This window comes from Pectinophora gossypiella, chromosome 1 (assembly GCF_024362695.1).
Source record: "Pectinophora gossypiella chromosome 1, ilPecGoss1.1, whole genome shotgun sequence".
NCBI classification, from domain to species: Eukaryota; Metazoa; Arthropoda; class Insecta; order Lepidoptera; family Gelechiidae; genus Pectinophora; species Pectinophora gossypiella.
In genome coordinates this window covers 10,102,246-10,115,956 of record NC_065404.1, presented here as the reverse complement: position 1 = coordinate 10,115,956, position 13,711 = coordinate 10,102,246, and the positions used below count along the sequence as shown (strand labels likewise).

The 13,711-nt window shown below is 40.5% G+C and overlaps 1 protein-coding gene across 1 annotated transcript; it reads left to right on the top strand.

Moving 5' to 3' along the window:
* Positions 1-133: 133 nt before the first annotated feature.
* LOC126366344 (kinesin-associated protein 3) lies at positions 134-13,048 on the top strand. The gene is made up of 12 exons (XM_050009468.1): positions 134-306; positions 844-1,028; positions 1,174-1,409; positions 1,497-2,061; positions 2,172-2,272; positions 2,394-2,648; positions 2,859-3,033; positions 3,284-3,511; positions 4,160-4,278; positions 5,135-5,279; positions 12,435-12,507; positions 12,820-13,048. The coding sequence occupies exons 2-12, from the start codon at positions 872-874 to the stop codon at positions 12,926-12,928; spliced, it is 2,163 nt and encodes a 720-aa protein (XP_049865425.1). The 5' UTR covers positions 134-306; positions 844-871; the 3' UTR covers positions 12,929-13,048.
* The last annotated feature ends 663 nt before the right edge of the window (positions 13,049-13,711 follow it).

The window sequence follows — 13,711 nt, the reverse complement described above, 5'->3', positions numbered from 1 at the left end:
AAATATACTTAGGTTATGGTGTCTGTATTATATATCCTAAAACAATATTAAGTGACCTCCCAGAGTGACCTATTCTTCCAACAACCCAAACAACAGTGAACAAAACACACAAAACATAATAAAAAAGTAAAAATGACATTGACTTTGACAATTAGTGCTGAAGAAAAGAAAAAAAGAAACTGGAAACGAAATGAAATATTTTTATTGATTTGTTGGAATTTTTTGTTTTACCTCAAGTAATTGTATTGGAAGGGCACCGTTTCACTTATTTTACGTTTTTTATCCAAGCTATAATTGTTTAAGAAGGTAATTTTAACATATTCGTTTAGTATGTAATTGTTTCCAAACGATTTCGCAATTTTAATATTTAGAACCATTGTGATTTTCTAAGCTATTTTTCTGTGTATTCTGCAAAATATATAGGTAAATATTGCAAATTACTTCAAACACAGATCATTCTTTATCATTGTAATACTTGAGCATTGCTAAGTGGCTAAGTGTAGTGAGACCTTGGAAATATTATTCATTATTCGACAGCTGCTATAAATGGTTAAGATTGAACCAATATGGAACTAGTCTTGTAATGCGTAAGTTATAATTATTCAAATAATCTAATCGAAATCAAATATTCTTTATTGCACACACATTTAAGAAACATATTAAACCATACATAAGAAAGATTACAGCAGAATTGGCGGCCTTATTATGTGCTGTGTGTGTGTGTGTGTTGTTATAGCAGTTCTTTATTGAAGTATATCGTTTCTTTTTTATTATTATTTGTTATTTACATAAACTGTCTTAAGCCCTAATAATGGATTACTTAATTGTACTATTTTCTTTAAGATTGAGGTGTGATATTAATCTAGTCAAAATGAGTCCTGTGGAGAGTGTGCCGGTAGCTGTTTTGAATTGTGTTGATGATTATGTCGAGCTGCTCTATGATGACATACCAGAGAAGATAAAAGGATCAGCACTTATTTTGCAACTTGCCAGGAACCCAGATAATCTCATTGAATTGGCAAGAAATGGTAAGTAATTTATTTCTCTTTTTTTTATAATGAAATATGTTTTTTTTCTCAGTATAATAATGTGTGACTTGGTAGATTTTTTATTATTTAAGCATATCTAAAGTATCAACATTTATTTAGTGTAAGTTATATTTGTTTATTACAGAGGCTCTATTAAGTGCTCTTTCAAGAGTTTTAAGAGAAGAGTGGAAGAGGAGTATTGAACTCAGTACAAATATAGTGTATACATTTTTCTGTTTTTCAACATACAATGAGTTTCATCCAGTCATTATCCAGTACAAAATTGGGTCTTTGTGTATGGATGTCATTGACTATGAACTAAAGAGATATGATCAATGGAAAGAAAAGGTGGAAGGGAAAAAAGTGCTTACTCCTGATAAGGTAACATTACTGCTAATCTTAAAACATTTCTTTTTACAGTGGTTTAAGTAAACTAAATTTAATTTTGGTAATTGGTTAACATTACAGAGTGAACCTCCTAAGAGTCGAATCCCTGAACCAAAACGACGCCCAAAATCTGGCACTTGGGCTGTGGCCGATGTAAATCTACAAAAGTCACGATCACTTGTATCCAGTTACCATGAGGATCTGTGTAATGCTTCTGATGAGTGTCTATCAAAGAATGATGAAGAGCAAATGAAGAGAAAGTTAAAAACACTGTCAAAAAGACAAGAGCAGCTGTTACGGGTAGCCTTTTATATGCTACTGAATATTGCAGATAATGTGAAAGTTGAAGAAAAAATGCACAAAAAAGACATAGTTGGCCTACTCATTGGAGCTATGGAAAGACACTCTAACATGGATCTACTCATTTTGATTGTTTCATTCTTGCAAAAGCTATCCATTTTTGTGGAAAATAAAAATAGTATGGCTTCTAAAGGCATAATAGAGAAACTAGCTCCTTTATTAGACTCTGCTAACGCTGATTTAGTGAATGTCACATTAAAGTTGCTATTTAATTTGACATTTGATACTAAGATGCGAAATAAAATGGTTAAGATTGGCTTGCTGCCAAAGTTTATTCAATTCACAAGTAAGTTAGCATAATAATTTTGCAGTGTATAACTGAAAAATGGTTCTGTTTAATTATTTTTGGGTCCATAAAGAATACAAATTGTGAATCCTTATATTATAATTTTTCAGGTGATGATAAGCACATCAATTTGGCAATGAAAATTTTGTATCACCTAAGTATGGATGATAGATTCAAGCTAATGTTTACCCAGTCTGATTGTGTAAAATTGGTAAGATCATACACCAGTTTTATTAATTAATAATTACCTATCTTATTTTTAAGCAACTTACTTTCTGACTGAAATAGACTATTAAAAACTAGTGACACTGACGGTTGGATTTGGTCGACAGCTGACCGACATGCTGCTGCTGAACGTGAGCAGCGAGGCGGGCGCTGTGGGCGCTGCGGGCGCGGAGGCGTCGAGCACGGAGGTGCTGGTGGCGCTGTGCGTGAACCTGGCGTGGTGCGCGCGCGCCGCGGCGCACATGGCGGGCGAGGGCCGCCTGCGCGAGCTGCTGGCGCGCGCCTTCCGCCGCCGCAGCGCCGTGCTCATGAAGCTCGTGCGGAACCTCTCGCATCATAACCACAACAAGCCGCTATTTGTGGTTAGTTATTTTGTATTTGTTTCTATGTAGCTGTGACAAACAATTATGTACTCTATAATATAAGAAGACGCACTACTGCAGCAGCCTACCCTTAATCAACTAGAGGGGGTATGGAATATATAACTGTGAAGTTATTCTTGCTTTTTATATCACGAACGTGACTGATTTAAATACTACCATATGGTTCATTGTATTGTGTAAATATGACAGGAATTCGTCGGCGACATAGCCGGTGCGGTGACGGGCGGCGACGCGTCCGAGGACTTCGTGGTTGAGTGTATCGGCACGTTGAGCAACATCCTCACCCTCAACAACAACATCGATATATATGCCGTCGTCGAGAGATACAACCTCATTCCTTGCATTATGAAGATTTTGGATCCAGGTAACAGTATAGAATTCGATTAGCCGTCACCGTATTTTTGACCAGTTTCCCTAACTGTACAAAAACAGTTCTCATCCTCATCCGTCTATTCTCACGCCACACAGGACACCATATATCCATACAGGACACCATGACGCTATACATCCATACAGGACGCTACACAGACTAGGATTTATTTTGCCTTTTTTGGCGTGGCTTATCGTCGAACGGATTTTTAGGAATTCAATGTTAAAATTGGTGGTGTGAGCAGAGAGCCAGAGCGAGCCGGAGCTGGTGCTGGAGGGCGTGGTGCTGTGCGGCACGCTGGCGGCGGAGCGGCGCTGCGCCGAGGCGCTGGCGGCGGCCGCGGCGGGCGCGGCGCTCGTGGCGCTGCTGCGCCTGCGCCAGGCCGACGACGACCACGTGCTGCAGACCGCCTTCGCCTTCCGCCAGATGCTCGCGCATCCAATTGCTGCGGAGTACCTCGTTACGAAAACCGGTATTTAAATTCTAATTATTTCGCGAGTGTATGTGTATGTGCCATGTATTCGTGCCGCATATTAGCCCACTCCCAATACCCTTGCTAGTTCTTCTTTTGTCGTGTGGTTTGACGGACCTCACTTTCCTCCTTCCAATTATTGAGCCGTCAGGGGTGACGTGACTCATGTAAAGACTACGTACTTACAATCGTACTTAAGTAAAAGATAGCCGGACGCAACGACTGAAAGTGCCTTCCGAAACACCGAATCGTCTAACTTTCGGACAATCAGTTGACGCAGCCTACATAGGACCATGTCCACATAGAGGACCAAAAAACGGAGGTGTTGAGAGCGCGTACGGTAAAAAATATCACAAAAGCAAAAACATTTGTAAACTGATTTATTAGAACCAAAAGACACTGACATTGACATTTTAAAAAACAACAGAACGTACAAGTATGACAATATATATAAAAAACAAAACTAAGGAGGACCAAAGAGGCCGTCGTTAACAGGAGGACAATCTCACAAAGTGGTTTCGACAATATATCCATCGAGAATCGAACTCAGGACCTGTATACCATCTTACCATGTGTTGGGTTTCGTTCAAAATTACGTTAATAGACCTTTGTTTATGTTTAACTTATTGAAATATTTTATAATTTCAGAGGCTCCCGCTTACCTAATTGATTTAATGCAAGATAAGAATGTAGAAATAAGAAAAATGTGCGATTCATGTCTGGACATTATATCACAGATGCAAAATGATTGGGCAGTCAGAATAAAGGTACGTAGATATTTATCAACTATTTTTTATATTAGGTCTTTACCTATGAAATTGCTGTTCTGCAGTACTGACCATCTCAAATCAAAATATTTTTAGTTTGGCTAAGATCTCTAATTTCAAATTAATTTTATTCAAAAAACAAAAGTAGTCATTTGTTTATTGGTCAGTGTTACATTTTCATCGCATTTCAATCTTTTTCGTCGTCATGGATACGTTAAAAGATCGAGTAATTACCCGAGCAGTAGGTTCGAGTTGAGTAGTTGAGTACCGTCGTGGCAGCAACGCAGCACAAGCGGCACGCAACATCGACGACATTTACGGAGCTAACACTACAAACCAATGACGATTGGAGGTGTTGGTACGAATTCGATTTGTGGGTACTCGTAACCCAAGCCCATGTTTTATGAGAATGCGCACGCTGGGTGCTAGTTGGTTGTCATAGACCAGCTTTACGACTACTTTTTAATACAACTCGTATGGATACGTACGAAAACGTGTCCAAAGTGGATCCGGCTTAGACTGGTACCTACTGTGATAGAACATGGTAAAGACCTCAAGTTCTGACTTTAACCATAAAATAAGGAATAATACTACGTATAGGCAATTCTCAGCTCCCCACCAGCGGCTAAGCTAGGTTTATTTAACCTCACCCTCCTCTGTCTTACATCGTGTCTCTGTCTGCATCGTTTAGTCATCAATCGTGTGTGTGCGGTGTTAGACGTCACACACAGATGTGTGTGTTCGATAATGTCAATGCGCAGGTTTTTGTGTGAAGTGTCGGGGGGTGTGCTTTAACAGAAAGTCTCTTAGTAGTCTTTTTATTGACTTGCAAATAAAATATACTTGAACGTGTAAGGTGGAGCGGTTCCGCTGCCACAACGGGCAGTGGCTGTCGGTGGTGGAGACGCTGGGCGCAGAGGGCGGCGCGGCCGACGCGGCCGACGACCTGCCGCCCTACCTGTCGGCCGAGTACCTCACCACGCACCGCCTCGCCACCTCCGGTATGTAGTTACGTTTTTGTGCTTTCTAGGGTCCGTCTGTCGGTCCTAACTATAAAGGTCTGTTTCTATTGAACCGTAATAGGTAGGCAGTTGAAATTTTCACAGATTTCGTATTGTTACGGAAGTGGGTTTCGGGATTGAAAGGAAACTCACTGAGTCCAAAGAGAGACGAATTTATTCACTATACACACGGTACAGCTTTCGCACAGGGCTTCGCGGTATAACTCCGTCACCGTCACTGTACTTAATTTCACGACCCTCGAACAGAGTACGTAACACGACACTAGCTCTGCACTAACACTGCGCTTAACACTGCACTTGATACTGCTTGAACTTTAGAAACTGAACTGGTTTTCCGCGTGGTTTCTTCACGGCGAAGCCCGCGACGGAGAAACATCCTCGGTGCAGGGCCCCCTTAATGTGGCCGCACTCGCCGCCCGCAGAAACGGGCGTGGCACGGGAGTGGGACACAGCGGGCTCCGTGAGCCCGATGATGTAAGTCCGTGGAGCCACTAGCGAGGTCGACCCCACCGGGTTCCCCGTTGGGGGAGGCCCAGTGAGTGCCCGTCAGCTAGTGGTGGTGTCAGGTGCGGTGTGTAGCTGCTCCGTCGCCGGGGCAGCTGGCGTCAGTGGGGCTGGGGGGGGGGGGGGGGGGACTGTTTCCACTGCCACTGGAAACGTCGCTCATCCGCGAGCATGACCACGATCCTAACTACTCGACTAGGAGTAGTGGATGTGGGCAGCCCCGTCCCAGTAGTCCAATGGTGGTGTTCAGTGCCCACCGGTGAGTTGGCCCAGCATTGATGCCAGGCCCTCACGATGATGGGCACTGGGTCGGTCCGAGAGCGGATGGCAGCTAGGACCGCTTGGTTCGGTGTCGGTGTCGGCTGCGGCTCGACAGTGATGGTGGCGGCAGGGGCAGGTTTTGCCCTCCTGCGGATGCGCTTGGGCCTCTGCGCCTTGGTCCCGTCTGGGCGCTGCGGCCATAAGCGAGCTCCGCGCGGTCGGCTCGCTGTTGGGATCCACTGTGGAGGCTGCAGGTGGTTGAGGAGCTCTTCTTGTACTGGTCATAGGCGCAGTACCCGCCTTGCTTTTCCGCAGTTCGAGCAGCTTGACCGGGCAGGAAGAGCTGTTCGCAGGGTGTGTGTGTCAATAGACAGCGTGGACTTAGTAATAGATCCTGTTACAGTAGGTACTAAGTATGGCACCCTAAAAAGTAAAGTATAAACTACAAGATAGACATACAAGAAATGATTTGGTTTTATACAACAAACGATAATATATTACAAACGTCAGACTTGGTATGGTTGTAGTACAAACTATAATGTAATCATCATGTCTCTAGCGTTAACCCGTTTTACATTGGGTCTGCTTATCTAACCTGAAGAATTGACAGGTCCGGTTATTTTACAGAAGCGGATGCTTGTCTGAAAACCAGACAAATTTCAGGTTAGGTCACGTACCTCCGTAAACACATATCTTTTGAGTTTTGGGTTTCCTTACGACGTTCACCATTGCGCACGAGATAATAATTTATGATCCAAACATGAATTCGAAAACAATTTCGACAATCATTGGTTTAAGTCTGTGTTGGATTCGAACCTGCGACCTGAAAGTGAGAGGCAAGCGTTCTACCAACTGAGCTACCAGAATGGGATGACGTCTCTGTACGGTAACCGCGCCGGGATTATATAGAGGCCTAGCCCAATTTCCAATAGCCGTTTCACGTCCGTCTACGTAGATAGCATTCGTATCGTTTATTGGTCGAAGCGCTCAATATAATTCGCGGAGCGCGCGGCTGGTAGACCCGGCAGGTTTTCTTGTACCATGTATAACACAATATTTTATTTGTCGAAGGATTTTATTTTTATTTGATTTAATAGTATAATAAAATTTGGTATTCATTATTTATTTTTTTATTACTGCAAAAGCGTTTCAACTAGAAACTTGATTTATTTGCTTCTTAGATCTTACACTACAACTCGTTGAGAAAGCAGATATTCCAAATTCCATAATAAATTAGTACATAGTTCACAAAAAGTAACATTTAAAAGTCAAGGAAAAAGCTATTTAGGCTAGAGAATTAACACTTTCAAGGCCAGAACATGACACTTGGAATTGGTACATCATCGTATAGAGAAAAGTAAGCAAGTATACTACGTAAAACAAAGAGTCCCTCGCCATTCTAGAAAAGTTGCCTTAATGCGCGCAAGTGGGGTGCCAGTGGCGAGAGATTCGTATTAAGTGACAACACAAGTAGGTAATAGATCTTATAATAACACGACATACCGTCACCAGATGGCACTATCCATACAAAGTGGAACAAAACAAATAATACACTGAACTTATATCGCATGATATGTCATAAATAGATGGCACCCAACTGCGGCGAAGCAATAAGGACGTAGCATTTACTTGGCACAGACTTCAAAATTATAAAATTAATTAACTAATTGAAAATACGTACTTACTACTTTGTACGAAGTAAATTTATTTATTGCTTTTTAGTTTAGCGTTTGAAGTCGGATTTTTTTTCTTAAAAAAAATATTTTACGATTTTAAGCGATGGTTAGACCGAGCAAGGAAGCAGAGATTGACGACATCAGACAGATTATCAGATTTACTCGTATATTGATATATAATAATATATGATTAGTAGTGATCACAATTGATGAACATGTTTACACACCCACACACGCACATACACACGTGTGGTTGTCAGTGGAATTATGCTGACTGCTGTCATACACACTCACGCACACATAGGTATATAAGTACACTACATTGGGCGTGGTTCGCTCGCTGCTTAAGCAGCTCGCGTGTCCTGTTTGTTCGAAACTGCCCTACCTCTTTATATGGCCGGCCATCTTGTTTTTCCGCCATTTTGTTTTTTTTTTCACCGGCGATAGAATTTGACCAAGATTTAAATAGGTCTCGTGTCGTGGAAACAAATAAGTTCCAGGTGCAATAGGTTTTCCAGGCCGTACGGTGTCTTCCTGATGCGGAGCAGTTTTCAAAGACTACGTTCTGATCACACCCCTATACATAATTTTTATCCCCGACACATTTTCTGGAAAAACAAAATTTTGTATGGCGGCCATCTTGTTTTTTCGCCATTTTGTTTTTACTTCATCGGCCATTAAATTCGACCAAGATTTAAATAGGTCTCGTGAAAGAAAAATTGGTTCAGGTGCGATAGTTTCGCCAGGCCGTAGGGTGTCACCCTGATGCGGAGCAGTTTTCGAAAATCGGGAAGTATGTCCATACTTCACATGACGTTCCGATCACACCCCCGATAAATAATTTTTATCCCCGAGACATTTTCTGGAAAAACAAAATTTTGTATGGCGGCCATCTTGTTTTTCCGCCATTTTGATTTTTTCACCCGCGATAGAATTTAACCAAGATTTAAATAGGTGTCGTGAAAGAAAAATTGGTTCACGTGCGATAGTTTTGCCAGGCCGTAGGGTGGCTCTCTGATGCGGAGCAGTTTTTGGTGACCAGAAAGTATTTCCGTACTCTACATGACGTTTTGAGCAAGCGCCCCATACATTATTTTTAACCAAAGGAGCTTCTTCTAAAAAAAAACAAAATTTTGTATGGCGGCCATCTTCTTTTTCCGCCATTTTGTTTTTTTCATCGGCGATTGGATTTAACCAAGATTTAAATACGTTTCATGAAAGAAAAATTACACCAGGTTTTATAGGTTTTATAGTTATACCCGCCACTCGCGAGGTCCCGCGCAGGTAAGACACCGCAAACGTACTTACGCAGGTGGCGTCCCAAATAAAGCACCGCCCCTTGCACCACGGGACCATAGTAAGCCCATTCGGTCTCTTACCATCCGACCTGCTGAGGCCGGGAGGCTCCAAGACGCTGGGGACATTGGGGTTTTTCCGCCATTTTGTTTTTTTATCATACACGATAGAATTTGACCAAGATTTTAATAGGTTTTGTGAAAAAAGAATCGTTCCAGGTGCGATAGTTTTGTCAGACTGTAGGGTGTCTCCCTGATGCGGAGCAGTTTTCCAAGATCTGGAAGTTTTCCCATACTCACCGGGAGGTCCCGATCACACCCCCCATACATCACTTTCACCCCTCGACCCTCCTTCTGGGAGAACAACCCTGTCAGTCAGTCAGTCAGTAGGGTTTGTAGCTTTATACAGGGTGTTAGTGACATCGTAACGAAAACTTTGAGGGATGATTCAGGCCATGATTCTGAGTTGATATCAAGTGGAATTTTCCGTCGCAAAAGTATGGAACGGAAAATAATTTAAATAAGCTCTAAAATTTTCATGACTTCTCCGACAGGAAATTCCACTTGAAATCGACTCAGAATCATGGTCTGAATCATCCCCTTCAGTATTCGTTACAGTGTCACTAACACCCATACCTACTTGTATGGCTACTGTATGTACTTGTATGGGGTGTAAGTGACATCGTAACGAATACTGAGAGGGATGATTCACCTGATTATTCTGAGTTAATATCAAGTGGAATTTTCCATCGCAAAAGTATAGAATTGAAAATAAGTTAAAAATACTAAAAAAATAACATGAATTTTGCGACGGAAAATTCCACTTGATATTAACTCAGAATAATCAGCTGAATAATCCCTCTCAGTATTCGTTACGATGTCACTAACACCCTGTATAGTATAAATTTATATAGTATAGCTTTATATAAAACTAGATGTCGCGTGGTTCGCTCGCAGCAAGCTGCTCGCGTGTCTTGTTTTCCCGCCATTTTTTTACCGCGATAGAATTTGACCAAGACTTGAATAGGTCTCGTGAAATCTAAAAAGTTCTAGGTGCTATAGTTTTGCCAGGCCGTAGGGTGTCTCCCTGATGCGGAGCAGTTTTCCAAGATGACGTTCCGATCATCAATTTTACCTCTGAGACATTTTCTGGAAAAACAAAAATTTGTATGGCGGTTATCTTGTTTTTCGGCCATTTTGTTTTTTTTTTCACCGGGGATAAAATTTGACCAAGATTTAAATAGGTTTCGTGAAAACAAAAAAGTTCTTGATGCGATAGTTTTGCCAGGCCGTAGGGTGTCTCCCTGATGCGGAGCAGTTTTCCGAGATGACGTTCCGATCACACCCCTATACATATTTTTTGACCTTGAGGAATTTTCTAGAAAAACAAAATTATGTATGGCGGCCATCTTGTTTTTCCGCCATTTTGTTTTTTTTTTCACCGGCGATAAAATTTGACGAAGATTTAAATAGTTTTTGTGAAAACAAAAAAGGTTCAGATGCGATAGCTTCGCCAGGCCGTAGGGTGCCGCCCTGATGCGAAGCAGCTTTTAAAGATCGAGAAGTATTTCCATACTCCACAAGACGTTCCGATTACAACCCTATACACAGTTATTTTCCCCGAGACATTTTCTAGAAAAACATTTTTTTGTATAGCGGCCATCTTGTTTTTCCGCCATTTTGATTTTTTTTCACTCACGATAGAATTTGACCAAGATTTAAATAGGTTTTGTGAAAAAAGTATTGTTCCAGGTGCGATAGTTTTGCCAGGCCGTAGGGTGTCTCCCTGATGCGGAGCAGTTTTCCAAAATTTAGAAGTTTTCCCACACTCTCTGGGAGGTCCAGATCACACCCCCATACACAATTTTTACCCCAGAGACATTTTCTGGAAAAACAATAATTTGTATGGCGGCCATCTTGTTTTTCGGCCATTTTGTTTTTTTTTTCACTGGCGATAAAATTTGACCAAGACTTTAATAGGCTTCGTGAAAATAAAAAAGTTCCATGTGCGATAGTTTCGCCAGGCTGTAGGGTGTCTCCCTGATGCGGAGCAGCTTATGAAGATCGAAAAGTATTTCCATACTCAACATGATGTTTCGATCACATTCTTCATACATCATTTTTACCCCCGAGGCATTTTCGGGAAAAACGAAAATTTTGTATGGCGGCCATCTTGTTTTACCGCCATTTTAGTTTTTTTTCACCGGAGATTGAATTTGACCAAGATTTAAATAGATTTCGTGAAAACAAAAAAGTTCCAGGTGCGATAGGTTTGCCAGGCCGTAGGGTGTCTCCCTGATGCGGAGCAGTTTCTGAAGATGGAGAAGTATTTCCAAACTCACCAAGACGTTCCGATTACAACCCCATACACAGTTTTTACCAACGAAACATTTTCTGGAAAAACAAACTTTTGTATGGCGGCCATCTTGTTTTTCCGCCATTTTGATTTTTTTTCACCCACGATAAAATTTGACCAAGATTTAAATAGGTTTTGCGAAAAAAGAATCGATCCAGGTGCGATAGTTTTGCCAGGCCGTAGGGTGTCTCCCTGATGCGGAGCAGTTTTCCAAGATCTGGAAGTTTTCCCATACTCACCGGGAGGTCCCGATCACTTTTCTCATACATTATTTTTACCCCCCGACGCTCCTTCCGGGAGAACAACCCTGTCAGTGAGTCAGTGAGTCAGTCAGTCAGTCAGTGGGTTTGTAGCTTTATATAATATAATAATTGAGAACCTACTCCTTTTATGAAGCCGGTAAAAATAAATACCAAAAAAACCAAACACACCAAACAGTGTTGCCGGGAAATATATCTTCAAAGTAACCAGTTCGAACTGGAAAAGAATATATTTTTATAATGACGTATTCAAATGAAAATTTTGTACTGTAAATATTTGCGCCTTATTTCATCATTGGATTCTAGGTAAATAAATTACAGTTAACTAGTTGAAAACCAACAAAAAGGGTTTGGAGTCCTAGTTGTAAAATTAACCCAAAATGTGACAAAAGTTCTGGCAACACTGCAATAATCGTTTTCGCCTCATGGAATCATGAGAGCAAATATTTCTAAGCTTTATGTTGATAAAATTTATTAAACTTTTAATATTTCATAGTTTGTGTATTTTTAACAAAAAAAATGGTCGCCTTCGAAATCTTATTACGAACATTTCCACGTATACATTATTGTTTCATATACAAAATTATCCTAATTATCGAAAAAATAAACTTTAGATAATCTCTTGAAATATTCTTATATATTTATATCAAATTCACAATATAATCTTTTAGACATACATTTTATTAAGAATAATAAACATTAGTTCTGAAGCAATATTAGTACTCGTCCAAAATTGTCATCCATTATGGTAAAGATTTGCAATTTGTTTGTGATGATTCCAGATTCGCAGTCGTCGCTCAACGATGATTCGGATAGTTTCTGTGGTGATGTCGATGTCAACCGCACTAACAGCAGGTAAGTCATTGGAGTATTGCGCCGTTGCGCCTCTATTGGTTAACCGCACTGGGTTAAGCTATGAAAACAATAATAACCGTAACATGAAGCCCGCATAGCGCCCACACACAATACAAAGTTTGGACCAATATAATTGGTTTATTTATCCCTTAGTATATAAACATAGCGTTCGTGCATAAACCGCGTCACACGCAATATGCGGGCTCCTTGCTACAAGACGGAATAAATGTGAAAGACGAATAACGAAATGTTACTATAAATAAAAATGCTTTATAATAATTGTTATATCTATTTTATTTTTATTTTTTTCAGGAATACTGATGGTAACTTAGACGAGCTCTATGGTATGACGGATTCTTTATCCGGGAAAACTACAGATAACGACACGGAATTCACGAGTGATCTCAAAGTATTTGCTTAATTATGTAGCCTTCAGTTATTTACGTCATACATAACTTCACCAAATAATACTTATGACATAATAACGAGTTGCTTATCTATGTGTATTGTATTAAAAACGTAATAAACCATTTTAAACACACGTTTGTTTTTCTGCAGTGTTTTTCTAGTATGTTTTCATTTTTAAATAATATTTTCGCGCTACAATGGCCTCTCCTCAAACCATGAACTATTTATCTTCTCTTTAAGTACATGGAGGGCCATATGTCCGCCGATCTCTTCGTCCTCCATGTGCACTCGGGAAAGTATAAACAGTAACCGAAATATGATGTTCGTAAATCTCGCGCTCCCAACTTATTCCCTTTATTGTAATAAGCCAAATGTTGGTCAACGAAGGACCTTCCAGGCTACGTTCCCCGAAAAAAAAAAAAGATGGCGCTGTACAGATTTGAAAGTAAGTCATATAAACTCTGGCCAATAATAGTAGACAATCGTATTTATTGCAATCTTAGAAAATAAAATAATTGCTGCTTGATATTTGGGTCAGATACGTATTATGTTGCTACCTATAATGCTTTTCTTTATTTTTATCATAATAATAACGCTCATTATTTATACCCAATAGCAAAGATAAAAGTAGCATATTATGTCTGTTATCCATGAAATTAGAAGGTTAAATGAAGGCAATACTGAACAGCGCCATCTATATTGTTTTTGGGGAACGTAACCTGGAAAGTCTCTCATTCTACTTTCATGTAGCTGTTTCGTTTATGCATGATTGGATTGTGAATGGGCCACACGATAA